Source organism: Heterocephalus glaber, unplaced genomic scaffold (assembly GCF_053883595.1).
Source record: "Heterocephalus glaber isolate CG9 unplaced genomic scaffold, H.glaber_assembly_v1.0 deba00000122, whole genome shotgun sequence".
Lineage (NCBI taxonomy): Eukaryota > Metazoa > Chordata > Mammalia > Rodentia > Bathyergidae > Heterocephalus > Heterocephalus glaber.
The window spans coordinates 4,875,654-4,901,522 of record NW_028258138.1 but is presented as its reverse complement, the minus strand read 5'-3'; the positions used below and the strand labels follow the sequence as shown (position 1 = coordinate 4,901,522).

The 25,869-nt window shown below is 51.5% G+C and overlaps 1 protein-coding gene across 4 annotated transcripts in view; it reads right to left on the bottom strand.

Moving 5' to 3' along the window:
* Window positions 1-25,702, bottom strand: part of Sim2 (SIM bHLH transcription factor 2) — a 40,715-nt gene extending 15,013 nt beyond the window's left edge. For 3 of the 4 annotated variants that reach the window (XR_015451546.1, XR_015451547.1, XM_087212075.1), the window contains exons 1-6: window positions 25,053-25,701; window positions 17,289-17,371; window positions 13,857-13,946; window positions 6,787-6,895; window positions 3,555-3,640; window positions 1,053-1,252 (exon numbers count right to left, since the gene is read on the bottom strand). Coding sequence is in view for 2 of the 4 variants with exons in the window: in XM_087212075.1 (XP_087068201.1) it covers window positions 1,053-1,252; window positions 3,555-3,640; window positions 6,787-6,895; window positions 13,857-13,946; window positions 17,289-17,371; window positions 25,053-25,227 (743 nt within the window). In the remaining 2 variants the exon portion in view is untranslated. Of the gene's footprint in view, window positions 1-1,052; window positions 1,253-3,554; window positions 3,641-6,786; window positions 6,896-13,856; window positions 13,947-17,288; window positions 17,372-25,052 lie in introns of all 4 variants that reach the window. The other variant, XM_087212091.1, reaches the window with a different exon arrangement.
* Window positions 25,703-25,869: the final 167 nt, after the last annotated feature.

Genomic DNA, 25,869 nt, shown 5'->3' with positions numbered 1-25,869 from the left:
TTCTTCTTTCTTAAAACGTGGGGTGGGCAGGTCTGTCATTGTGGCAGGGAGAAAAGGGAAGAAAGCCCTACCAGCCCGAGGCTCAAGGTGTGTGAGGATTTCTTTACCTATTCCAGAATGTATCCCCAGTACATCCCTTATCCCACATAAAAATACAATTCTTACCAATTAAAAACAAAATAAAATTTAAGAATAAAAGATAAAAAGACCTGTGAGTGCCAGGCATGGTGGTGCCCGCCTGTAATCCCAGCACTCTGGGAAGCTGAGCCAGGAGGATTGCAAATTCAAGCCTAGTCTGGGCAACTTAGTGGCTTAGCAGGACCCTGTCTCAAAAAAAGAAAAAAAAGAAACAAAAAATGTAAAGGCTGGGGACGTAACTCAGTGTGAAGGCGTGGGGTCCAATTCCCAGTACCGCGATCAGTCAATCAAATTTAAAAGATAAGAAGGCCGACTGCTGCCCAGGTGTATGAGACCGGAAGCTCTCCATTCTGGCTTCCCAAGCCGGCCCCTGCAAGGCCTCGGGGAGCAAGCGTCACCCTCTGCTTCAGCCACTCCCTCTGTGGTCCAGACACACACTGAGTGCTGCAGAGCTTGGGGTTCAGTGTCCCCAGGGCGGGCAACCTCGCCACTCCCTGCTCCGACCTAACTGCCTGTGGGGCTGCAGATCTGAGGGCTTCACGTGCTGCTGGGCATGGAAACCTCTGTTCATCCTTTGTCCTAAAGTCCAGCCGCCTGGCAGAGGGCAGAGGCAGGACCCTGATGCCATGGGCCTTCAGGAGAGGCTACCTCGTGCCCCCCCACAGGCTTCTGGGACAAACTCCGGTGCGGTGACTCAAACGGAAACCAATTAATCACAAGGCCGCTCCTGAGGCTGACATTAATGCTTTCCACTCATGACTCGCTTTCAGAAATCCCTTTCTAATCCTCGTTCTTGGTGGGACTTATCCTCGTTTGGGTTTGGCTTCCTATCAGAGTTTCCAGGGGCCAACTGCCACCATCAGGGCCGTCCAGGATGTTATGGCAGGGGCAGTGGTGGCAGGGGCCAGACTCACCTGGAGTCTAGGAAGATGAGCTTCAGGTCGAGGCTTGCCCTGAACATGAACATGTTACTGTGCAGCTTGATCTCCGTGATGGCGCTGGGCGGCAGCGACTGGCCCACAGCCACCAGCCCCACGATCTGGTAGCAGGAGTCATACAGGGACATATCCAGCATGTACTGCCTGATCTTCAGGTAGCCGCTGCAGTGGATGACCTGGGAGGGCAGGGAACAAGTCAGGCGGCAGGGGCCCGGCTGACCAGAGCTCAGGCTGGCGCCTGCCCCTCCTGACTCACTGTTCTACAAGGTTCTGGAATATTTCCCAAGCCAGGTCCTTCTGAGCTCTGCTGTCAACCCGCCCTGCTGCACTGCTCTCTTAGGAAGCAGTGTCAATTACGTGCAAGGAAAGCCACCAATCAGGACTCTCGTGTGTGGTAGATTCATATTAATTAACTCACTGCCAAGTTGTGATTAGAGAACAGGACAAAGGTGTTTTGTTCTGCTCATGCTTCCCATTTGCTTTGTGAAGCTTCACCCTCTAGGTAGGATTGAGTTTGATGTCTACATTACTGACATGCTGTGTGGCTCCGGTAAGTTAAGAATTCTGTCTGTAGAATTTTTAAGCCTTCCTTTGGAATGTATTTGAATTTTTTTATTTCTTGGGCTTTTTTATAATTCAAGGTTTTAATAAACAGTAAGCTGCATAGCTCTTCCAAGTGTTAGAGCCAAAGACCATATGGAAGAGAATGCACAGTGTTCAGGGGCAGGCAGAAACATCTGTGAAGTCTTAAAGCCTCAAAAGCAGAAGCATTTATAGCATTTAAAGTCAGTAAACGGGCTGGGTGCGCAGCTCCGTGGCACAGTGCTGCCTCGTTTCACAGGCAAGGCCCTGGGTATGATCCCCAGCCCTGCCAAACTAACTAACTAAATAAAATCAGTCAAATTTGCTAGGATCATGGCCATCGTTACAGTGGTAGTGAATGCTAAAATCTTAGCCTTAAAATTGTCTTTTCAAAAACCCTTCCTCCAGGATTCCTGAACATTTTAACAGTCTTTAGAGCTGAATAAATCTTAAAATCCTTCAACTCTCATTGCTGAGGAGAGAATCGATGGATGGTATATTTTGCTTAAGATTAGACAGCTGGACAGGCAGAAACAAATCAAGACCCAGGTGGTCTAAGGGGTGTCTACTGGATGCAGGGTAAGCCTGGCCCAAGAGGCTTGGAGCCTGGGACCAATGAGAATAAGAATTGTATCTCACCCAAAATATAAAAACAGCATTTGCCAGGCATGGTGATGCACATCTGCCATTGCAGCCCTCAAGAGGCTAAGGCTGGAGGATTGCTGCGTGTTGGAGGCCAGCTTGGGCTACATAGTTCAAGACCAGCCTAAACTACACAGTGAGATCCTGCCTCAAAAAATGGCACTTGCCTAGCATGCAGAAGGCCCTGGGTTCAATCTTTAGCACTGAAAAAAATTAAATTAAAATTTAAAAAACCCAGAGTGAGTGAGGTCAAGGTTACAGGGAAGAACTCAGAGTGGGGGTGACTGAAGAGGGGCCGAGGGGAAGGGAGACCCCAGCCCAGCAGAGACTGGGAAGGTCATTCCAGAAAGGACAAAGCCACAAGGCACCAGTGTGTCCTCCCTCACCCTACTTCCCTCCTCCTTTTCAGAGGGGCAGAAGCTCCTAGAAAAGGCTGCCAGCCACGTCGGGCTCCAGTGTGGTGGACGGCAGTGATCTCTCTCCTCCCAGGCGGGAGGGACCTCAGAGAAGACCCCAGGGAGGAGGGTGAGGAGTCAGTTCCCGCAACCTGTGCTCCAGTCTGGGAGCCGCTGACCCTAACTCTGAGGTGAAATACTGCCAGCTGTTCAGTCAGGTGTGGTGGCACACATCTGTCATCCCAGCACTCGGGAGGCTGAGGCAGGAGGATTGTTGGGAGTTGGAGGCCAGCCTGAACTGCAGATCGAGACCCTGTCTCAAACATCAAAAAACAAAACCAAACCTGCCAGCTGGCTGTCACAGGTGACCAGCTCCCAGCTCCTGGCATTGTCAGAGCAAGGAACAACACCTCGAGGAGGCTGCTGCTCACGCTCACCATCACCATGAGTGCTGGGTTTGGTGGGAGGTTCTGGAATATGAGCAATGTCCCCGTGCTCTGAATTCTCACTGCTGCCCTGATGCTGCCCTGAAATCTGGGTTCGCAACATGAATTCCAGGGGCAGCTGCTCCACAAAAAATGGGACGCCAGGTGCTGGGCTGAAGTCCGTCTGGGGCCACCTCGGCTCCTGGCCTGGTGTGAGGAGACCCAGCAGCCGGGCCTGGCCTTCCCTGTAAGGCACCAGCCCTCAGGCTGGCTCTCGGGCAGCCAGGAGAGGTCACTTGTGACTTCTGCCCCGGGGGGCGATGTGCTGGGTCCCGGAACCCTCCTTTTTGTGCATGGTCCCAAGGGTGACACAGAGTACAAAACACAGTGAGGACCCACGGCAGCTCCTCCCCACCCTGCCAGGCCCCCCGTACCTTGTATCCACTGCAGGTCAGGCCTGCATTTCTTTTGGCCAAGACGCACTTCATCCGGAGGAAGAACGACCTCTCTATCTCGTATTCTGAAAGCAGGAGCAAGGTTCTGTAGGCGAAATGTCTCACCTGCTTCCCCATCTTCCTCCCAGACAGCACTAAGAAATTCCCAGGGCCACAGCCACAGCCAGAAGCCCAGCCCCGACCCACAGAGCTTCCACTTCAGCTCCCCTGGGCACCAAAGGAGGGCAGACGACCCGCAGCCACAGCAAGGACCTGGGAAGGCCAGCCCGCAGTCCGGGGGTGGCCTGGCAGAGCTCCAGCTGTCACCATCCCCGCCCACAGGCCACAGTGCGGCCTGGCACCAATGGAATGGCCTGGGCCACTTCTGGGGTGGGCGGCTGAGCTACAAGGAAGGGCCAGAAGTGTCCGACTTCTGTCAGGGTAGCGGATGCTAAGTTCCAGCCACAACTCAGGCTCTTTCCTGGCAGAGGGAGCCGGCCACATGCACCTCCTGCCAGCGATGTTGTGGGCTCCGAGACCCAGTGTGGTCAGATCAAAGCTCTGGCCTTCTTTTCCAGCCCTGGAAGAAGCATGCCAATGTCCCTGTCCTCCCAGATCCCCTGACAGCTGTGGCTAGGCCAAAGCTTTCTTTCCTTTCTTTCCCAGGCGGCACACACAAACCTCTGGCCTTGCCATTGCAAATGGCCCCTTAAGGAAACACCTCTGCTTTCAGGGATGCCAGCATTCCCAGGCACAAACAGAAATGCCACACCTCTGGGTGAGAGAGAGGTCACCCACTCTAAATAAACAGCCACTTCGTGGAGGTTAATAAATTAATCTTTAAAGAAGAGTTACCACTAGGAATGGAAGCAAGGCCTTCCACACTCTGAGGGTGGGGACCACCCTCTGGAAGTTGGAGAATTGCCCACAGGCCCCTTGCCTTCCCAGTTGGACAGGCTGCCATGTTTTACCCACAATTCCTCTGGCACCCCGAATTCACAGGCCTAAAGCTTCCTCTACTATGGCCACCTGTCTGGACCACGAAGCTAAGCACTGCTGCACTGTGGAAGCACAGATCTAAAACACATCAGTTGGCAATTTTTTTATCCATCTTGGGAAGAGCTCACTTCTCACACATTTACCATATAACAATGGGGGCTCAGTTCAGATACAGAAATCAACTCTGCAAATGAGACCTTAGGGAAGAAGCGCAGCCCATACCCCTCCACTGGCACTGAAACATGTTACCCCAACACCCACCCCGCCTTGTTGCTTCTCCTGTCCTCCTCTTGCCTCAGACTTCAGCCCCTCAGAAGCAAGGGGTCCAATGGGTCTCATGAGATCCCAAGATTCATTTGCTTTCATTTTGCAGAGATCTTTATGGAGGCTGAGAGGGGGAGGGAACTAGAAGCAGGGGCTGGTGGGAAAGGCTGGCCCCATGCAAGCAGTGCCCATGCAGCGTTTCAGAGCCACACACCACGGTGTCCTGAGGAATGCCCGAGACGCCTGCTGCATGTGCCCAGCTTGAACCCACAGAATCAGGCGTGTTGCTCTAGCCCATGCGCTCTGTGTGAGAAATGACTTCTTTAGGGTCGCTCTTCCTTTAGGTAGGCAGCTGTCCCATTTCCAAGGGAGTAGGAATCACAGACCACAGCCACCCAGCATGTCTCAGAATCTAACACAGTGGGCTCTCTCCTTAGGAAGGAGGGATTAGACTCCAGGCTACGTGACAGGATCGAAACATACGGTGAATGTTTAAAAAATTTTAAAATTTACTACAGTAAAAGACATTGCCATATTCCCTCCCCCTGAATACTCCTCCAAGCTTCCAACACACCTATCCCATTGTTCTTTGCACTTTCTGGAGCAGTTCTGGATGTGCTCTTTCCTGAGCATCTTTAGTCGCGCTGTTATGGCTGTCTCAAGGTCCTGAGTTGACGGAAAACTTACCTTTCATGTTCGTTTTGACTTTGTCGGATGTGGTGACTAAGGTGGCTATGGTCTGTGGTTCCTACGTCCTTAGAAATGGGATAGCTGCCTAATTAACAGGAAGAATGACTCTGAAACAGTCAGAGCCTGAAATAGGCAATGTATCTTTTACTTTGCTGCACATGGTGGTGCACACCTGTAATCCTAGCACTCAGGAGGCTGAGGCAGGAAGACTGCTGTGAGTTTGAGGTCAGCCTGAACTACACAGCAGGACAGTCTCAAAAAACCCCAAAATAAATATTTTTAAAAATGTGAACATTCCCCATATACTGTGATCATACCTTATATTTCTGGAGCTAGAACTTGGGGACACAAAGCTGCATCTGCAAGGAGTCTGACAACTCAGCATGCTCCTCTGTGGCCCCTGCTCCGTGCCTCCTAATAATGCTTCCCAGGAGGGGGCAACAAGAATGGAACTCATTTTTTCCTGTAGCTAACAACCCTCTTCATTACTCTTGAAGTTTTATCTTGTGCGTTTTGTTCCAGTGGGGAATTTTGGCCAAGGTGGGAACTGTAGTCCAAGGCACACAGGACAGAGTACACCCGGTGGCCTCGCTGGGCATTCACAGGAGGGAGTTAAAGGCCAGGAAACTGGAACAAGTTCTGTGTCTTCCTAGCACTCATCACAGTTGTAATTTAAGGAGTCATTTGGGCGATTCCCAGGGCTTCCTAACTGATGTGTGCCATGGCATAACACCAAGATCCCTGCTCAAAATAATCTGCTTAAATGGGTGAAGTAAAATATATGAGATTACACAAGGAAAAGAGTTATCAAGATACTGAAACGCCTAGTGATATGGATGTGAACGTGCTGCTTTATTGCTACATTAAATAGTAAGAGTTAGCAGCAAGTCTCAGAACTGGAATTTCAAAGTAGCCATGCACATAAACAAGGCATTTAACTCTCCACCACAACCCTAATGTGATATGAAAATATGCATGATGTGTGTGCTTAGCAGAACCACTGGGACTCTGATTCCCAGGACAGCCTACAGGTCAGAAGGGAGGGAAGTGCTACATTTCACCTAGAGGAGAGAGAGGTATAATTTTCTCCTTGAAACTGCACGGCCCTTCCATCCTCCAGGTCCCGCTTGTAAAGCAGTGGCCCAGCCCTACACCCCTAGACACTGCAACGCTGGAATTCAGAGCTGGAGTCTGTACACAGGGGGATGGGTAGGCACAGGCAGCAAAGCCTCTGTCACAGTTAAGAACAGGGCCTGCTTCCTTCCCCTCGCCCAAATACCTTGGAGCAGGTGATGGTGGAGAGGCGGGTGGGCCGCAAGGACAGTGGTCATCTCGTCGTGGTCAGAGGGGTGGATGTACTCGTAAATACTGTTGCCCGTGAGCTCCACCTGGTGAGGGAAGAGAGGGTCAGAATGTCACCAGTGGCCCCTTTCAGCGAGGGCCAGGCGTGTCACAGGCCACACCCTGCCAGGGACAGGACTTTGACATCCACTCACAGCTCACACCTTCATCCTAAGGGACACATTTGCTTTTGCTCAGCCAGCTCCGAACTGTGTGCCACACTCTTGACAGGGCCAGAGGCCCCCTGAGGCCCCCGAAAGGAAAGGTGCCAAGGTGGCCTTGGAGGGGATGCAGAGGCTCCTTCCAGTAGCATGTGGAGAAGACAGCCAGCAGCCAAGGCCTCCCCTGCCCTCAGTCACATGCCATAAGGGGCCTGGCCTGAGGGGGCAGGCGCCATGGCTCTCCCATCCACTCCAGCTGACAGGCCAGGAACCACGGTGTGGAGGAGGACCTGCCCCACAGGAGCTCTTTCTTCCTCAGCTGTGAGCCAGGACCTCAGGCCCTGCCAGGTCTCTCCCACGTTGCCAGAAATGTGTCTCTGGCCTTCCTGGTCCAAGATGACTGTACTGATGCTGGGGCTGCCGCCCAGGGGTGCGGCTGGGTCTCTGCATGACCTGCAGGAGGACTTGGGTCCCCTCCCGAAAGCCTCATGATATGGAGATTATTCCTGGGGTCGCTACCTCAACGCTGGGGCATCTCCTACTTCCAGATGCACTGCCCAGGAGACACCATGGCAGGCCTCTGGGCTGAGGCCACATTGAACAGGAAGCCGCTGTGCTGGAATGGGCGACACCAGGAAAACCACTGCTGTGAGGATTTTCCTCTCAGAGGTCCAATTCCTGACCCTCAGCACCTCTCTAGTGTTCTGAACACAAATGCTGTGCAAGGGTATGATACTGATTCCTCAAGGCCTGGACTCCCTCGCCTGTGAAGACCTGGGAAGGGGAGGCTGAAGACTTCTTTCCCAGCGCTCAAGGGACAGGGGGACCAGCTTTGGGGTCTGGTCGTGTGGCCCCGAAGGTGGCAGAGAGACATCTGTACACAGGCCACCTGGCACTGCCAGCTCGAGGAGCAGCACGACCCAGCCAGGCAGCTTCATGACCAAGAATCTTGTGCCTGGAAGGCTTTCCCAGTTCTATTTTCTGCACTATTTGTGGAATGTTTCCTTCCAGCACCGAGAAAATAGAGCCACAGACAAAACCTCCAGCAGAAACCCTCCCTAGACCCCTTCAGACCACCTCCTAATCCTGGGGCTCTGTGATGACCCCCTCAGAGGGGGCCAGGCGGGAAGTTAGTGTGTGATTTCATTTGTCAAAAAGAATAAAAATGGAAACATTTCAAGTCATTCCTGGTAATCCTTAGAAAGTTTAAATAAAGCAGCAACATTTAAACCAGGCTTTCAAGACAGGACAGTCTCCTTTGTCCTGAGGATTCACTCCTTTCTCCTAAAGTTTTGTCAAAGTGGGGTGTTAGAGGCTAATAAATAGGGTGCCAGCTTTTTAATTCATTATTTCAGTGTTTTTTTAAAAAATGAAAAAAAATAAAATGGAAAAATTTTGTTGCTGGCGTGGTGGCACACTCTTGTAATCCCAGCATTTGGAAGGCTGAGGCGGGAGGATTGCTGAGAGTTCAAGGCCAGCCTGGGCTACACAGTGAGGCCCTGTCTCCAAAAAAAAAAAAAAAAAAAAAAAAATTTTCTGTTTTAGTATTGGCTGATCATTTCGCTCACACCCATGTTTTTATGGAAAAATGATCATTCTGGTTTACTTGAAGTTCCTTTTGAGAAAAAAGTATGTAAAGGATGTCTTTGTAGAGAAACATCTTCAGGGACTTACAGAAAAGCTTCTCCAGAATCAGATTTGTGTTTTAATCCCAGAGTTGTTTATTGTTTTCAGAATTCCTGTTATAATCATGGGTTGGAAAAAGGGGAGGGTTAAGGAGCATGGAGAAAGAGCTTGCTTTTCTGAATTCATTTTTGTTTGTTTGTTTTCTGAGACAGGGTCTCACTATGTAGTTCATCCTGGCCTCAAAATCACTATGGGGCCCTGGCTGGCCTCAGACTTGGGGTTCCTCCTGCCTCAGATGCCCGACTGCTAAAATTACAGGCATGTACCATGATGCCCAGTGCTTTTCTGAATTCGTGAGTCCATTATAAAATGGTCTGGAAAACTCAGAGGCTGTCTTAGACGTAAATCAGCCTTCAAATAATGGAAATGTTTTTATAGAACAAATTTTGGAATGATAAAAGAGTTCTGACCTTTATTCAAAATTATGGTTGACATGGTATTTCCTGTATTTACATATCTACTCGTGCTTTTGAATGCTGGAATATATATGTGCATGTATTTATATATTTACATTTACATTAATATAAAGCTACAATTCTCTCCTCTTTATATGTTTACATTAATATAGATATATAGAGAGAGAATTGTCACTATAAAACTCCCTAGGCAGGTCTCCTACATCAGCCTTATTAAAGCAGAACTTCCACGTGATATTTTAGTATTTGTAAAACCCTTCTAACTACAAAACGAATGACTTTCTACTAAGAGCTTTTTTATGTTTTGCTGAATAGCTTTGCTTCCTGCCAAGAAAGCTGCAGATGATAAATGCGACACTAAAAGGCCCCGTGTGACAGGGCAGGACACTCAGAGCTTGGAAAATGCGCAATGCCCTGTTTTGAGTATTTTGCTGAGTATGGTAAATTAAGCATTTTAAAATAAGTCGGTTTGGGTTTCAGGGTTCAAGCTATGTCAACAAACATAAAACACCATCCTTTTTCTTTCCTTCCAAAGTAAAAGAAGCAGGTCTTGTGCCTTAAGTGACACCATCGCTATTTTAATGGTTGAGTTTCCGGCATCAATTTTAAATATTACATTTTTCTTTATGTGTCTCATAAACAGCTATTTCATACATGTCTGTGTTTCTTTGAAAACGTGTATTAGTTCCCTAGGTGTTGTATAAGGTTGTGACTTTGGTAAGGAAATTCAAACCATAAGGAACCCTGAATGTGTACACAGAGAACAACCATATAGGGCTTTCCCCCTGCCTCAAATATGAGTAAAAAGAATTGCATTATTTAAAAAATAACAACAAGTGGGCCAGGGATTTAGCTCAGTGGTTCCGGCGCCTGCCTTGAAAGTGCAAGGTCCCGAGTTTGATCCCTGGTACCCCCCCAAAATAAAAAATAGCAACAAGGAATAAATCATTTCATAAGAGTGCATGGCTAACAGTGCTCCCCCTCCCAGTACCCTCTTCGAATATATTTATGTGTCTATGTTTTGTGTGTCTGCCCACACGTGTGTCTCGGCCCCTCAGCTGAAGGGACAACTTGTATTTTGTGGTTATCGCTGTCATTTTTTCAGTACCAAAGTTTACAGTAATGATCACTTGTTTACTAGTTTAAAAACAAAAATAAACTGATAAACTCTGTCACAGGGAGATTTCTTTGCCCGACACTTGTAAAAACAAAAGTTTAATAAGAGGCTTTAAGTGCAATGGAGATGGGTTTATAGCATATAAAAATTTCTGAATCTTCAAATAGAGAATTAAGATACTTATTTGGATAGTTGAGATCAAAACCAGAACAAGACAGACCTATCCTTTTCTTCTTTTTTTTCCAAGAATGGCCACACGGTTATAGCAAACCTAGGGGCTTTATTCTCTCCATGGCTGCTGACATGGAGTTTAGCTTTGACCCAACACAAAGCTCACTAAGGAGATAATGTTACTAAGAGAAACTGAAAGGACACAGAAGGGCTCCAAGTAAGTACAAGCTGGTACAGCTATTGCTTTTCACCAGAAAGTCTGCTGAAAGGGTTTTTCTGCTTGCTGGGTAAAAACATTATTAATACTGTGTGGGTGGGTGTGTGCATGTGCGTGCAAGGTACTGAACCCAGACCTGCAAAGGCTTAACACACTCCCTACCATGGATCTACCTCTCCAGCTCCCTACACTTTTATTTCTGGGGGCTTTTTTTTTTTAACTTTAAGCTAATTTTTTTCCCAGGGCTGGAAATGGAAGACAGGGCCTTGTATATGGGAGGCAAGTACTCTACCACTGAGCTACATCCCCAGCCTATAAACTATTTTTAATAAAGTTTTGATGTTTGTTATATATGCCTGTTTTTGCTAATAAAAAATAATCTAAAAGGTGCAAAACATTTTTAAAAGAGCAGCTGAGTGTGTAGCATCCTATTCAATACTTTACTATTTAAGTAAAGAAGACAGAAAAAATACACGTGGCGATCCTGCCTAGCTCTCCTCCTGTGGAGTTAATCATGAACAGCTCCAGATTTGAGAGAAGGTCATTGCTGCTTCTTTAAATAGTTCCCTATGGCACGTCTGTGGCTGTGGAGGGAGACTTGCCCAGCCTCGTAGAAAAATCAGTAAAACATCAGTTGTATATACAATCAGTTTGGCTTGTCTCTTTTCAAACTGTGTCCTCTACTGGAAAAAGAGACAAAAGGATCTCTACAACTTTTGGGGAAATGGTAGTGCATGGCCCCTTCTCTCCCTTCAACGTGATGACACAAGTTTTATTTCCACATACAGTCAAAATGGAACATAATACTTTTACGCAGTGCTGCCTGGATTTCCACCCATGGAGCTAATCATGAACAAAAGGCCTATCCATCACTCTCCAGTATCCTGGTCATTCTTAATTACTCTGTTCATAATCAGTCCCTTCTATTTTGCTTGTGAAAAAGGGAAAATGGCAGAAAAGTAGGCTGAGAGGTTAAGCCGCTACACGGAATGAACCGTACTGTCGTGGGAGATGCCCGGTACCAAGTAATATGCTGGAACATTCCACCCGAGAGAGAGAAGCCAAACAGCCATGCAGCCCCGGCTGGTGCTCGCAAAGGGTTCTACTCATAACTTTGTTCTAATGAGACTGTGGGAACACTCAGCTTTTGTATAGTTCCCTGTCATTTATATATCACATCAAATGGTTACTTTGATCTGTTTCTCACCACCTTCCTGAAAGAGGAATAGAGCAGGCCTTGTTTTGTTATTTAGGGTTCCAGGACATTAAATTTCTGCCCTGTTAGACAATGAAAACCATATAACTGAATACATTTCCCTTTTTGCTTCGATGGCTAGGGAGCTCAGATCTAAATTTAACATTCAATAATAGTGACTTTAGATATTTTTACCAGTCATCTTCAAAGTACACGATATGTTCTGTCATGTTTGTTGACATTATTGTAAGGTTACCCAAGGTTTTATAAATTTCGATCGAAGCGGGGCATGGTGGTGCACGCCTGTAGTCCAGCACCCAGGAGGTTGAGGCAGGAGATGCTACATAGTGAGTTCAAGCCCAGGCTGAACTACACATTGAGACCCCATCTCAAAAAAAAAAAAAAAAAAATTCAGGGGCCAGGGATTTAGCTCATTGGCACCATGCCTGCCTCAAAAGTGCAAGGTCCTGAGTTCAATCCCTGGTACCAAAAAAAAAATTTTTTTTTTCAACTGAAAAAGGTAAATAATCCAATCAAGGCCATTCAGCCACAAATTGTCACTGACAGAAACCGATGTGGATGAAGCTAAGGAGCCCTGATTAATTCTAAATAGGGCAAAGTGGACATTCAGAGAATAACCACGGAAAATGTAGAAATAGTAATTTTGAGAGTGCTGGGGATTGAACCCAGGGCCTCACGGATGTGTAGCACAGGCTCCACCCCTGAGCTCCACCCCCAGTCCCACAGAAATAGTAAATTTCATATTTTCAAAAATATTTCCCATTCTACAAGCACATTGGTCCCACAGGTAGAACAGCACGAGAGTCAAACCTTAGCAAATTGTTTGGGAGAGCAGGTCTCCTAGAAGAAAAGAAAAGAAGAAAGCACCAAACAATTTTAATACGTGATTCATTTCAGAGGGCTCTGCATAAAAACACATAGGCACAGAAACCAGGTGGGTGTAAGGACCTACAGCCACTGGGAGACAAGAGTGTAAACCGACAGGATTTTCAAACATGTATTAGCAGAAAAAAAATAGGAATACCCCAAATGTGGCAATTCTGCTTTTTAATGAGAAAACTGAAGCCACGCTAACTGCTGACTGGCATGTTTCACTTAACCAAGGCTGGGCAGCACAACTGCTCATTTTCTCTATCTTCCTTAACTCTAGTGTCTTTGTGCTGATGAAAAGTCAAGCTGATCACTCCCTATGTGTATAAAAATGTAGCATTTAGCACCTGGTGCCGCGCTTGTTAAAGCAGACACGTGCATGGGGGTGATCCGTCTGTCTGTTCCTGTCCCGAAGTGCAAGGGCTCAGACAGCAGCTGGATCCGCCACCAAAACTCGGCTTGCTTGGGTTGCCAAGCCAGCCGCAGCTCTCTCCTCTGAGGGATGAGCCATCTTCAGGACATAGGTCCACTATCCCAGGACAACTGGTAAGACTGAAATGTTCTAAAGAAAGCAGGACCTTGCTGTGCAAAACAGTAGTAAACTAAGTTTTATGAGTTTCTATCACAACCATATAAAACGGTTTACTGAAACAGCCACTGAGCTGGAAAAACTCAGAAAAAATGATCCTGAATTCCATGTGAACACCCATAAATTTACCCCTTCCCTGTCTGTCTCCCCAAAGCACATGCGGCTCACAGCATGAGCTGTACATTGGCATGCCTCGCCTTGCAGTCATGCAAGAACCTGCCACGTGTGCCCCAGCAAGCGTGGACAGCACAGGCCCCTCAGGGAAGCTCTTTCTGTGCCCCCAACATTACTAGGTAAGTGACAGTCCACAGGCACTGGACGGAATCTCAGCATGAGGCTAAGGAGGTGAAGACATACTGGTCACTAACCCCAAAGGACAAAGCAAGTCAAAAAGGTGCAATGTAACAATAAGAAGAAAATCGCTGTGGGGTTTTGCAATTAAGGATTGTGTTCATACACAAAGCAGATGCTGAAACAGACTAGTTTTTAGGTTGGGCAAGGCGGTCACGATCCACTGACACTTCGCTGAATAATTTGATTGTACATAAAATCAAGCAATACCTACCTGGGACAGGCCTAAATGTACAGAAGCTGTCTCGGATATGTACATGATTTTGCCATCAGATGCTACCACAAAAACAAATCCATCCAAAGTCTGCAAAACAGAAAGTGTCAGGGTAAGCCATGAGTAGTTCTCAACAGAGGTTTATCGAGCAATTGCACAGTCCCTGGACTGAAGGCATAAAACATTATGAGTCGGGGGTGTAGTTCCGTGGCAGAACGCCTGCCCAGCACCCTGAGGACCTGGGTTCCACCTCCAGCACAGGGAAAGAGGGAATAACCCAGGAATAAATTTTTTAAAGGGAGAGCAGGGACTTAAGGGCTGCAGGTAACAACATTCAAGGCTTATTCCCAAAGCCAGGCTCTCAAATGCTTTTAAAGCACTTTAAAAACAATCTTACATCCACATCACGAAACTCATGCAAAACATTTGAGAATTCCTATCCCGCTCCATTTGAATTTAGTAGCTTTATTGTTTGGGGTTATTTTAACACTTAGCACAAATCCGGAGCTCTACGGTTCTTAGGGGAACATCTACCACTACATAGACCATTTAATGTCATAATTGGACTCATTTATACCACTAGCACATATGTTTTATTTGCCACAATCTTCTAGTTACCCCCAAGTACCATTTGAATAATAAATTCCAACCACTACCAATCCCCAGAAATTAAAACAAAATACCCAATATCTTACCAGACGATGTCTACAGAATTAACTACTAAGGCTTTGTAAGAGATCAAATAACCTTTGCCAAGGTCAAGGAGAAAAAATATCAACTTCCAAAAAATTAAAATTAGCCAAATGAAATTCTAATTTTTGCCTAAGTTGGCTACACTTCCAAAAATAAACTAAAAGTATAAGCAGTAATTCAGAAAAATTAAAAGGTAACGATCATATTTATGTGTCAAGGATAAAAAGACTAAATCATTTTTTTAAAAGGAAGCTATTTTATTTACTCATTCATATTTTAGATCCAGAACCAAAGAAAAGCAATAAACCCAGTGAAAGACCCATACAACCCTCAATACTGTTCCCATAAAAAATATTCCAAATTAATTTCTGGCCGCAAATTCTATTTTTACAGCATGTAATTGAAACCAGATTACCTTGGGGTTTTCCAGCCCCCCTTTCTTTGAGGGGGGCTAGAAAAGAACGTAGCAGAAGTGAACCTTGGAAGATGGCCTTACATTTTGCTGTCTCAAATCTAACTCGCTGCAAAACTATAGTTTGCTAAAACACAATCTTCTGCAACAATTCTTTGCCAGTAAACTATCATTAGCTTGCTCTGTGCTAAGGCTGAAGTGATCACTCTGATTCCAAGTCTTACTTTCAGGTTTCTAACTCAGCTCCAAAATATTTTCCCAAGTAACCTTGTGAAGTTTCAGAAACGTGAACTAGAAAGCCATTTCTAAAGTTGTACATGCTTTGGCTTATTCTGCATGTTGCTTAACTCTAAAATCTTTAAAAAGAGACACTGAACAAAGTAAACCCTTCAGAATAGCTAGGAAAGCAAGTAAAAGGGGAAAAGTTATCATTATTAAGTTCTAAAATTTGCCAGTGGTAGCTAAAATAAATGATATTTTTCATGGACAGTGTGGAGTATGCCTTCAAAACTTCAAATGACTTGGGTTGGGGCTTTAGCTCAGTGGTTCTGCCGCCCACCTCGCAAGCGCAACGAGTTCTATCCCTTGTACCAAAAAAAACGAAACAAAACTCCAAATGACCTAACTCACGAGTATAATAAGTGCAAAGACGACCATCTGCAAGCCACTCGGGAATTAAATGTGCAGGGGAGCAGTCTGGGCTGTTGACTCTGCTTACCATGTTTTCACTGATGTTCTCAGGCACTTCGCTGTCCCCATATTAGTGCTGCTCGTAATATGCAAGGGCATTAAACAGGGCAGCCACCAGGCAGGCGGAGGGGCGGCCAGGCTCCCGGGACCCCTTTTCCCCCACTGGCCACCGAACGCACTTTAAGTTGCAAAACCTCCAGCTCCCCCAGGATCTTTTCTCTGCACCAGCGCATGAGTTTTAATAAATAAATCACACCTAGGCATTTGGGGCCCAATTTTTGAAAAGATCTGGTTTTTCAAAATACAGCGCTCACGGCTGCTTTGCAGATCTAAGTCACCAAGGCCCGCAGCCAACGTTTTTCTTCCCTTTTAAAGAAAACACAAAATAGAGGGAGGAAATGCAAAATAGCTCTCCGCAGGCATTTTTCGATGGCAGAGACAAATGACAGGAGGGGGAATGAATAGGTCCTTGATGAGGCTCTGTAAAGGGCATTTGAAAGATTCGGGGCACAGGGCGTCCCTGACCTCTGCCAGCCCAGCGGCTGCCCTGGAAGTGGCCTGTGCTAGCAGTGACACAGCTAGCCGTAGCCAGAATCTTGGGGTGCACAACCGCGCCCAAGAATGTGGAAAACCAGGGCAACTCCTGCAAACTCAGGCTCAGGCTGAGTGGCCCTGGGCCGGGCCCGAAACTAAGCAAAGACTACCAAGTTGGGTGACCCCGGAAGCTGCAGCGAGTCCTGGCTATGCACACTGGGCTCTTGTGTCGGACCACTTGGGTGACAGCTTGCTGGGTGACTTAACCTCCTTGTGCCTCATCTTCCTCCTCTGAATAAAATGAAGAAGCGGAAAGTGATGGTGCTTGCCTAGAATCCCAGCACTCTGGGAGGCTGAGGGAGGAGGGTTAAAAATTCTAGCCTATGCCAGGCATGGTGGCGCACCCCTGTGATCCTAGCAGTCGGGAGGCTGAGGCAGGAGGATCACTGTGAGTTCAGGGCCAGCCTGAAATACAAAGGGAGGCCCTGCCTCAAAAAACCAAACAGAAAAAAAGAAAAAATTCTAGCCCACATGGAGCAATTTAGCAAGGAGACCTTGTCTCAGAATAAAAAATAAAACACAGCGGAGGCTGTAGCTCAGTGTGAAAGGTATGTGTTCAATTCCCAACACCAAAATATCATCATCCTCTTAAGGGCACCCACCCAGGTGGTTGTCGAAGTGAGAGATGAAGTTTGAAAATAATCTGGTTTGTAATAAACTCATGGGAGCCAACTGTAAATATTCTGTCGGTGCTGCTTCCCCATCCCTGTAACCCTGGCAAATACACACTGCTGCCCAACGCTTTAGAGCCCAGGGCTCAGGCAACGTCTGCGTGTCTGGCTGGGGCTAGCGAGGCAGAGTGGAGTCAGGTGGGAAAGGGCCGGAGCCTCGCCCTGGGGCTGCAGGGTGGGGCAGGAGAGGCCTGAGTCTGCACCCCGCTAGGCACGCCTGGTCCTGTCCCTCCTGAGTGGCAGCCACCCCAGCCCCTGGGCCCTCTGTGGCCTGTGGCGGCTGTGGATTTTGGATTTTTGCGGCGCCCCTAGAGCCCAGGGTGGCAGGGTTGCCAGGGAGGCTGCCCTCTTCCCCCAGCATGGTGCCTCTACCTGCAGCAAGTGCGATCCCAGTTCCTTGGCAATGCAGTCCAGGGGCCCCATGCGGCTCGGCTGTCCCCATGCGTCTCCTAAACCTGGACAGGGGAACAAAACGAAGGGCTGAATGGCAGTGCTCAGCAAGCAGTAGGGTGCAGGGACCTCCGAACCTGCACCGCCCCCCCACGTATCCGCCCCGGCCCCTCGCCCAGCAGTGAGTTCAAGGCCAGCCTAGGGTACATAGTGAGACCTTGTCTTAAAAAATAAATGAATAAGTAAGTAAGTAAAGAAAGAAGAAGAAGAAGATGCCCATTTGCACCAAGCCTTCCAGGCTGATCGCTCCCAGGGGCCACCCCCGTGTTCACGGCTCTGAAATTGCCATTTTATTTGAAATGCCACAAAGTAATCTAATCTGCTTTGAAACTGGCCATCCTTGAAGCCAAACGGGATATTGATTTGACCCATAAATACTCCCCCAAGGACCGCCCTCCCTCCTGCCCTGACTGCAGCTCTGCCTTTTCCCAGAGCCACCTCCAGCCAGCCTGGAGCAGCTTTGCCTGCAGAACAGAAAGAACCCCCACCGGGCTGCCTGCTGATCCTGAGATCCTGAGCCTTCCCGGCTCCCTCCGGGTCGGGTCCCCTCCCATCCAGAGCTTTGGCCCCGAAGGCTTACCTGGGGCGGGAAGAGCCCCAGGTGGAGATGCCACTCAGGCCATAACTGGGTGGTGTCCCCACAGAATCGGGGCTCCCAAGACCCCTGCCCTTCCCCAGCACCTCCAGGGCTGCCAGTGAGTGCATCACAGTCCCCCTCTCCCCAGTAGGCTTCAAACCCGGCCAGGGCTAGCTGAGGGGGACCTTTAACCTCTCCCCGCGCCCCGCCAGGAGCCCAGGCTCTCCAGTCAGCCTTCCTGGCCCGCACCCCAGGCTCAGGAGGCTGTGACCCTTTAGGCTGGACTATGGCCCAGCTGGCGCGTCCTCACGGGAACTAACTGCTGGCCGGGCTGTGCCCCAGCACGCAACCGACCGCAGGTCAGGAGCCACCGGGGTCGGGAAACCTGGCCAGCTGTGGCGAATCCGGGACATTGTGGGGCAGCCACAAGTGTGGATTTCTGGAGTCACCTCACAGGTACCCTGGGTCCCCTTTGTCCCTGCGGGTGCCCAGGGACCCGTGGCTTCTGGATGCCTCCACCCACCAGCGAATGCACCTCCGGCCCAGGACCGTGGCTTTGCAGACCCTTCCTGGAAACGATCTAGCAGCTCTTTTAAAAAGGATGCTCTTAGGGGCCGGGGATTTAGCTCAGTGGTTCCGGAGCCTGCCCCAAAAATGCAAGGTCCCGAGTTCCATCCCCAGTACCAAAAAAACCTCACACAAAACAAAACAAAAAGGATGTTCTTTAACATCTCCCCCTGGATTCGGGAATCAGGCGCTAATCCTGATCTTCCCATAGGAAGTGGCTGACTCTCACATGGCCCCCAGTACGGTAGCAGCTTCTCTTTCTAGGCCCCTCATCCCAGTGTGTGCGCTGGTGGCTCCGTAACCCGAGGAGCCCCCTCGCCAAGCTTCACCTTGATCCCAATTTGCTCTTGCCCCCAACGGGAAGCCTGGCGGTGGTGACCCTTACCCCCATTTAAATCAAAACAGAAAGAGCGAAAACGTAATGGTCCTCAGACTTGGGTGAAGAAAGAATTTAATAAAGATCCAGGAAATCTGCTCTGGGGAAGTCACCACGTGTGGCCTGGTAACTGTCGCACTCTGCCCTGCTCTGGGTCCTCCTGGGCTGGCCCTCTGCAGTTCCAGGGTGGGCATGGCCTCCTGACCTCTGGCTTCTTTCTTCCAGGGGCCCCCAGGCTAAGGCTTGGGACCAGCTTTTGTCTTTGGGAATGGTCCCCAGACCTGACTTCCCTGTTGGACTCTCAACACCCTCATCGAAGGCCCTGGCTCTGCACACAACAGGGTACTGGGACACAGAATGATTTCCTGCACAGTTCAAAGACCCGTCTGTTTCAAGGCAGCTTGTCCGCTTACATCACTGTGCATTTTCCTAGAACTTCCAAAGGCCTCCATTTTGCCAGTGGAGATTTGGGAAGAATGCCCATTTCGGATCTGGCAGGAGGTGGCCGGGTGGCCCAGGATGGTTCCCCAAGCCCTCCCCGCTCCGTGCCACCGCATCCCAAGACAGAGGCACTGCCAGCTCTTCCATCAGGAACCACTGTGGATGAAGTCTTTGCACTCAGCCCATAAAAATCTACTTTGGGCTGAAGGCAGTCTGAGTAAGGATTTAACAAAAAAATCATTTTGGTACCGTAAAGCTACAGGCACTCCAAAAAAGTGGGGCATGCCGCCCTTATTTGGATATAACAAAGGGATCTATGTATTTGAAAAGTAGGTGGTGGAGCAGAAGGCCGGGCTGAGCTTCCCTGGGGTTCTAGTTGGTGGTGGTCTGTCCAGGGACCCCTGGTGCTGTGAAGTGGCCTAAGGCTGGACTCTCCCAACTCTACCTGCCTCCACTGGACAGGGTGAGGACCCCTGGCTATCGGAAAGTGTGGGCAGTCCTTAGGAAAGCCTAGCCTACTCGCTCCCCTTCTGCCAGTCAGCCTTGAGGTACCCCGTTCCACATGGCCCCAGGGTTTGTGGTTGCTGCACCCCCACAGAAGCTGGCTAAATCTGGTCTCTCTCCCGAGTAGCTAAATGGGACCCTCGCGGGGCAGGTCCCAGAAGGTGCACACGGGACCACAGAACAAGGTGGGCTGGGAGGGAAGGGCAGGGTTTCTGTCCTTCCTTTGGTCTATCCCAGAGTTAGAGACAGGGCTGGGAAGAAGCCGGGAGCCCCTCTCACTTGGCAACCTTGGGGTTGGGGACTGGGATGCACCTGGGCCCAGCCCTCACCCCTCCAGGACAGCTGGATTACAGTGAAAAATTCAGGGCAGATGTGGGGAGCCCGCTCTGGCCCCAGGAGTCTCGGCTCCACCCTCCTACCCTTTAGGATGCCCGCTCGGCTCGCCACAGGGCCTGATACCCAGACAGCACCCCAAGAGGGACTGCTGTGGGGTCCGCGAGCCTGTTGCTGCCTCCGCCTCTCCAGGGCGCCTCCTGCTCCCCTCTCTCTGGCCGGCTCCAGCCTCCCCTCCGGGATGAGCATGTGACACCGGAGAGGGGTGCAAAGCCACACTTTGGGGGGATTTCAAACCACTCCAGCGTGGGGCAGGCAGGGAGCAGAGGGACTGTGGGGCTGCCTGGTCCTCTCCCCTGCCACCCAAGCGCACAGGGGGACTAAAGGCTGCCATCCCTGGGGTCTTTCCAACCCCAATCCACCTGCAGACTGGACGGTGGGCTGGGGGCTTTCTAGGGCTACCGAGTGCGAGTCCCCCAAGCCTGTTGGAGGATGCATGGGGCTGGGGGACCCGGCCTGGTGCCTAGAAGAGCTTGCGCCTCGTGTAAGCGACCCCTGTGGACTCCTTTGTTCTCTCCTGGGTCCCTAAGACATCCTCCCCTGGAGCCTTTCCAAATCAATGGGCCAGACGCAGATGGGAAAGGGGTGGCAGGAAGGACGCCCCAGGAGGGACTGTTGAGGGCGAGGGTCGCGCTTGTTCTGGGTGGCGGTGACCCCCAAGGCCCGATCCTTACACCTTGGAAGCTGGGGTACAGTGGCCACAAAGGAGGCTCCCTTTCCGTGCTGCGGGGCTCAGGGTGGCCCCAGTCCCCAAGTCCCCAGCTCATGCACCAGGTCCACACTTGGGAGGCCCCGCCTGGGCCACCGGCGGCTGCTTGTGAGCCTGGCTTCCTGAGCTGCCCAGCCTGGTGAGCTTCCACGTAGAAATGGGGAGATGGTCGTTACATTCTACATTACTCTAAAAACTAAGCCTATATTTTTTAAATGTGCATGATTTCGGGGTTTGGGAGAGAAAGACCTTGGGTCTAAGACTCCACGGTCAGTCAATACACTTCATCACTGCAAGCCAAAGTGTTTTGATCCATGAAACAGTTGGAAGCCGTGGGGGTGCATCCCCAGGGTGCTCAGGCTCCCGGCAGGGGGTTGGGGAAAGGGCAGTTAAAGGGCTGCCTGGGACTGAATTTTGTTTTGGTACCGGGGATCAAACCCAGGACCTTGTGCTTTCGAGGCAGGAGGCAGGCACAGTGCCACTGAACTAAATCCCGGGCCCTGCCTGGAACTGAATTTAAGTCCAAAGGAATCCGGGATAAGCAGGACCTGAACCCTACTTCTGTGTGTGTGGACAGGAGCAATGACATTTCCTCTTCTTTTGACTACACTGTCTTGATAACGCAGCACTATTATCACAACCCTCTACACGCACACACGCACACACACACACACAAGGGCGCGCACTGCCCTGGCTCTTTCCGGTCTGGGAAATGGGGAGGAGTGGAGGCTCAGGCTCTGTTCCTACTTCCCTACTTCATTCTTGTTCTGGGACCTTCAGAGCATCCCTCTCCCCACCACTTCTGCTCCAGATCCAGAAGGAAAAATCAGCCCTTGCTCCACCGCCCAGCACCAGAATCGGGATTCCTCGGCAGGGCCCAGCCCTCCAGCTGGTGGGACGCTGCCCCAGCTGCTGCCCACCCTGGACTGGCCCAGACTTCCCTGTGTGGGCTCATGGCTAACCGGGAGCCACCTAACGTAGAGGGCCACGTGGCTGCAAGGGGCGCAGACAGCCCAGTGCCTGACACTGCCACTGCCACAGCCCCAGGATTCCCCGCTTCCCAGCCACTCCCTAGGTCAGCCACTTTCCAACTTCCGGCCAGTTCGATCTACCTCCCACTTCTTAGTCCCATAGTTGTAGGAGGAAAAAGTGGCCACCCAGAAAGCAGCTCTGACTCTGGTCAGCTATTTCTTCCGCCCCTGTCTTTTAAATCGAGGGTCCAGGAAATACTAGGTTTACTGGGACTGGGTGACTGTGGTAGATTTGGACCTACACCGTATGGCCCCACCCTGCATCCTCACGCTGGGTCACAACAACCCCGGGCAGGTGTGGAGTCCGTAATGGGCCCATTTTACAGAGACCGGGGCCAGGAGTGCAAGGTGACAATGCAGCCTTCCACCCACTGCAAAAACTTTATCGGAGCTTTCTCCAAGCCTGAGGACCAGCCAGCCGGCAGAGTGGCCTCGGCTCCCTTCCTGCTGTGGGGACCTCTCTGAACTCCGAGCCCTCTCCAGTGTGGAGAAAGGACAGGCTGCACACCAGTGACCCCACTGTGGGACCGTGGGGGAGGCTTGTCCCCTCTCTGGCCACCAATTTCCCCAGGTCGGAAGGGTCTGATGATCCCCTTGGTCCCTAAGCTGGTTTCTAGCTTCTTCTTTACCCAGGGAACCCACTTGCTCCAGGCAAAATCTCTCTTGGTAGGAGCATTCCCTCTGCACCCTGTACTTTCGATTTGCAGCTGAGCGCTGCAGGCAAAGTAGGAGCTCCACTGGGCCCAGGGGGGGCCGGTCCTTAAAACCTCCACAGAGCCATTGCCCTGACCCCAAGAACCCGGCAGGCCCCAAGTAGACCTGGGTTCCCCAGAAAAAGGTTAAATCAGCGAAGGGATCGCTTCAGTCCTCTGGTGTTACTCCGAAGCACGTTATTTTGCATAACGGAGGTCTTACTTTTTAAAAGCACCTCTGTCTGCCCTTTAGCCCTGGGCTTAGGAAGACACCTTCCTGAGGCTGGGTGGCTCTTCACAGGTTCAGGGCCATTTGCAACACTCTAGAGCCAAATGGCTTCCTGCTGCCCCTTTCTTGAATGCCAGCCTCCACGGTCACCCCCAGGAGGTGCAGGTGGCCCCTGGACTAGGCAGCTCTTGAACACACGCTGGTGGCACCAACCGCAGCAGGGACTCAGGGCCCAGCCACTCTGGACCCCAAAGCCTAGAGACCAGCTTCCCAGTCCGGATCCAGTGTACAGGCTTCGGCAGCACACCTGCCACTTCCCGAAATCCCCGAAACAACGAACAGCTTACAGTCAGCCGGGTCTCCTCTTCTAGCTGCTCTCTGGTTTATTTGAAATCACTGACAACACATCATTTATCCTTCTGATCATTTCTTTTACTATTTCCCCCAAAAAAGGCTGGGGGTGGGGGGGTAAGGAAGCCAGGCCTTGTGCGGATTTTATGCCTGGTTCTCAGCATGCGGAAAGAGGGCTCATCGGGACAGCCAACCAACAACCAGCTCTCTCCTCTGGGCGGGCAGGAAGGAGACTGGGCTCTTATAAACCAAATTCGCTTTTTGATTCCACTGCAACTTTGGCGGAGAGGAATGATCCCTCCTTCTCTGGCCAAGGGCTAGCGCGGGTAAGCAGCGACCAGAGCAGCCACAGCTCTTAGTGGCCGGCCGAGGCCGAGGGAGGGCAGAGGCATCTCTGCCCATCTGATTAGGAAACCACCAGGGCTGATCCCTGTGCAGCCCAGCGGGCAGGAGGCTCTGGGAGGCCCAGCCACAGCTTCCGGCCCTGGGCTCTAGGGCGCTGCCTGGTCCTCCCATGCTCACTCTGGTCTCTGAGTCGGGGCTGGAAGCCGTGCTCCACTGGAGAGGGTGACAAGCGTGTCCCAGACCCAGACACCATCACAGATAACAGCCGGGAGGGGCAAAAGGAGCCCTCCGACACCAGGTCCACTGCCTGGTTGGAGATAGCTTTTAATGGAAGCGCCTTGGGGCCCGGACACCTGTCACCTACACTGCGCCACCCTCCAGCACCCTGCAGCTGAAGCTGTCACCCTATAAGGCCCCCCAGGTCCAGGGCCTGGAGGTCCCAGTGCCCAGGAAGCCCCCAGGAGTGCACTTCCCAGCAATGAGTCCGTATCTCTCGGGCCGAGCCTCAGAGACCCCAGAGCTGCTGCCTGGAGGTCCTTGCCCGGTGGCCACAGTCTCCAGCAGAAGCTGGCTTGTGCACGCAGGGGGAGCCACCCAGCAGGCCACAGTTTCCCGAAATCCTCAGTCTGCTTGTCCGTGGGTCCCAGCACCCTCGCCGGCCAGTGGCACCTTTTCAGTCCTAAAAAGAACTGCCATGCTCAGGCATCTGCCATTTTCAAAATAATCACTCTGCTCTCAGGCTGGCTGTACCCTAACTCACAAATCCATGATCTTTCCATCCCAGTCTCCACTCCCCAGCCTAAAGGAAGAAGCGTTGGAAAGGAGGCAGACTGAGCGAGCCCTTGGTGTCCCCCTGCTTCCCCAAGAAAGTGCTCGGCTGTGGCTTCCACCTGCAGCACCCGGGCCTCATGGTGTGGGAGAAGCAAGGATCCTTCTCCCCTCCAGAATGAGCTGAAGGAAGAAGAGAAGGAAGGAAGGTAGGCAGGAAGAAAAAGAGGAAGGAAGGAGAACGAAAGAAGGCAAAGTCAGACCAGGAAGGACTGGCAAAGAAGAAAAGAAAAAGTGAGCAAGGAAGGAAGGTAGAAAATAAAGGAGGAATGAAACATAAAACCCCACCGCAATGGACAAGCATTAAAAGGAAAAAAAGACGGAAAGAAGAGAAGGATGGAAAGGTGGAACGAAAGAAGGACTGGGAGAGAAGAAAGAAGGGAGAACTAAAACCTGAACAGGCTGGCGTGCCGTGCTAGTGCTACCGCCCGCTCTGGGGACACCTGCGCTTGGAACAATTCTTGGTTCGCCGCCCACGGCGAGATGGTTTGGTCCCCGGGGCCGCCGCGCTCCGAAGCCCCGGACGCGGCCTCCCCAGCAGGCTCTCGCCTTGGCCCGAAGGCCGGGGGGCCCCGCAGCGGCTCCAGCTCCCGCGTGGGCCGAGGCCCCGGGCCCCAGCGTTCCCGGCCGCCCGCGGCCTCACCTTCGGGGAAGACGGCGCGCATCTTCAGGTAGCTGGTGGTGAGTCGGATGATGGACGCTTTGTCCAGCTGCGAGGTGATGGCCGAAGGCAGCGGGAGCAGCTTGGCCAGCTCATAAAACTCGCCATTTTCTTTCTCCCTCCTGGTTTTGGCCGCATTCTTGGACTTCTCCTTCATCGCGCCTCGGCTCTGGGCATATTAGATCGGGCCGCGCTCCAGGCCCGCTCAGTCCGGATGGGCAAGGGGGCGTCGCGGTCAGGTGAGTCCGGAGTCCTGGGCGCCGGCCCGGGCAGGTGCGCAGAATCGGCCTGGGCTCCGAGACGCCTCCCGCCGCCAGCCCTGAGCCCTGCTCGCTCCTCTCTCCTGCGTCCCGCCTCTTGTCCCCTGCCCGGGCTTGCCTTGGAGCTCAGGGAGCCGGCGAGGGGAAGCAGCGCGGCTCAGTCCTTCAGCGAGCGTCTGCACCCGCGGCCGCGAGGCCCCTCCGGACTGGAGGGCGGCAAGGGCGGCGGTGGCCGCCGCGGAGCCATGGAGAGAGGTCGGAGCCGATGGTGGCGCGGCGCAGGAGGCTGGGCCCCGGGGCCGGGCCGGGCCGGGCGCGCCCTCCCGTCCTCCCTGCGCGGCTGCTCACTGTGCCTGGAGAGCCCGAGCCCCGACCGCGCGTTCTGCTGCGCGGCTCGGCTGCTGCGCGGCTCGGCTGCTCCGCGGCGCACGTGCGCCCGGGCGGCGTTTGTTTATGGCGGACCCGCCTTCGGGCGGAGCGCGGGCCGCCTGGGCGCGGGGGGCGGGGGGAGGGACCTCGGCGGGGGCGGGGGGCGGGGG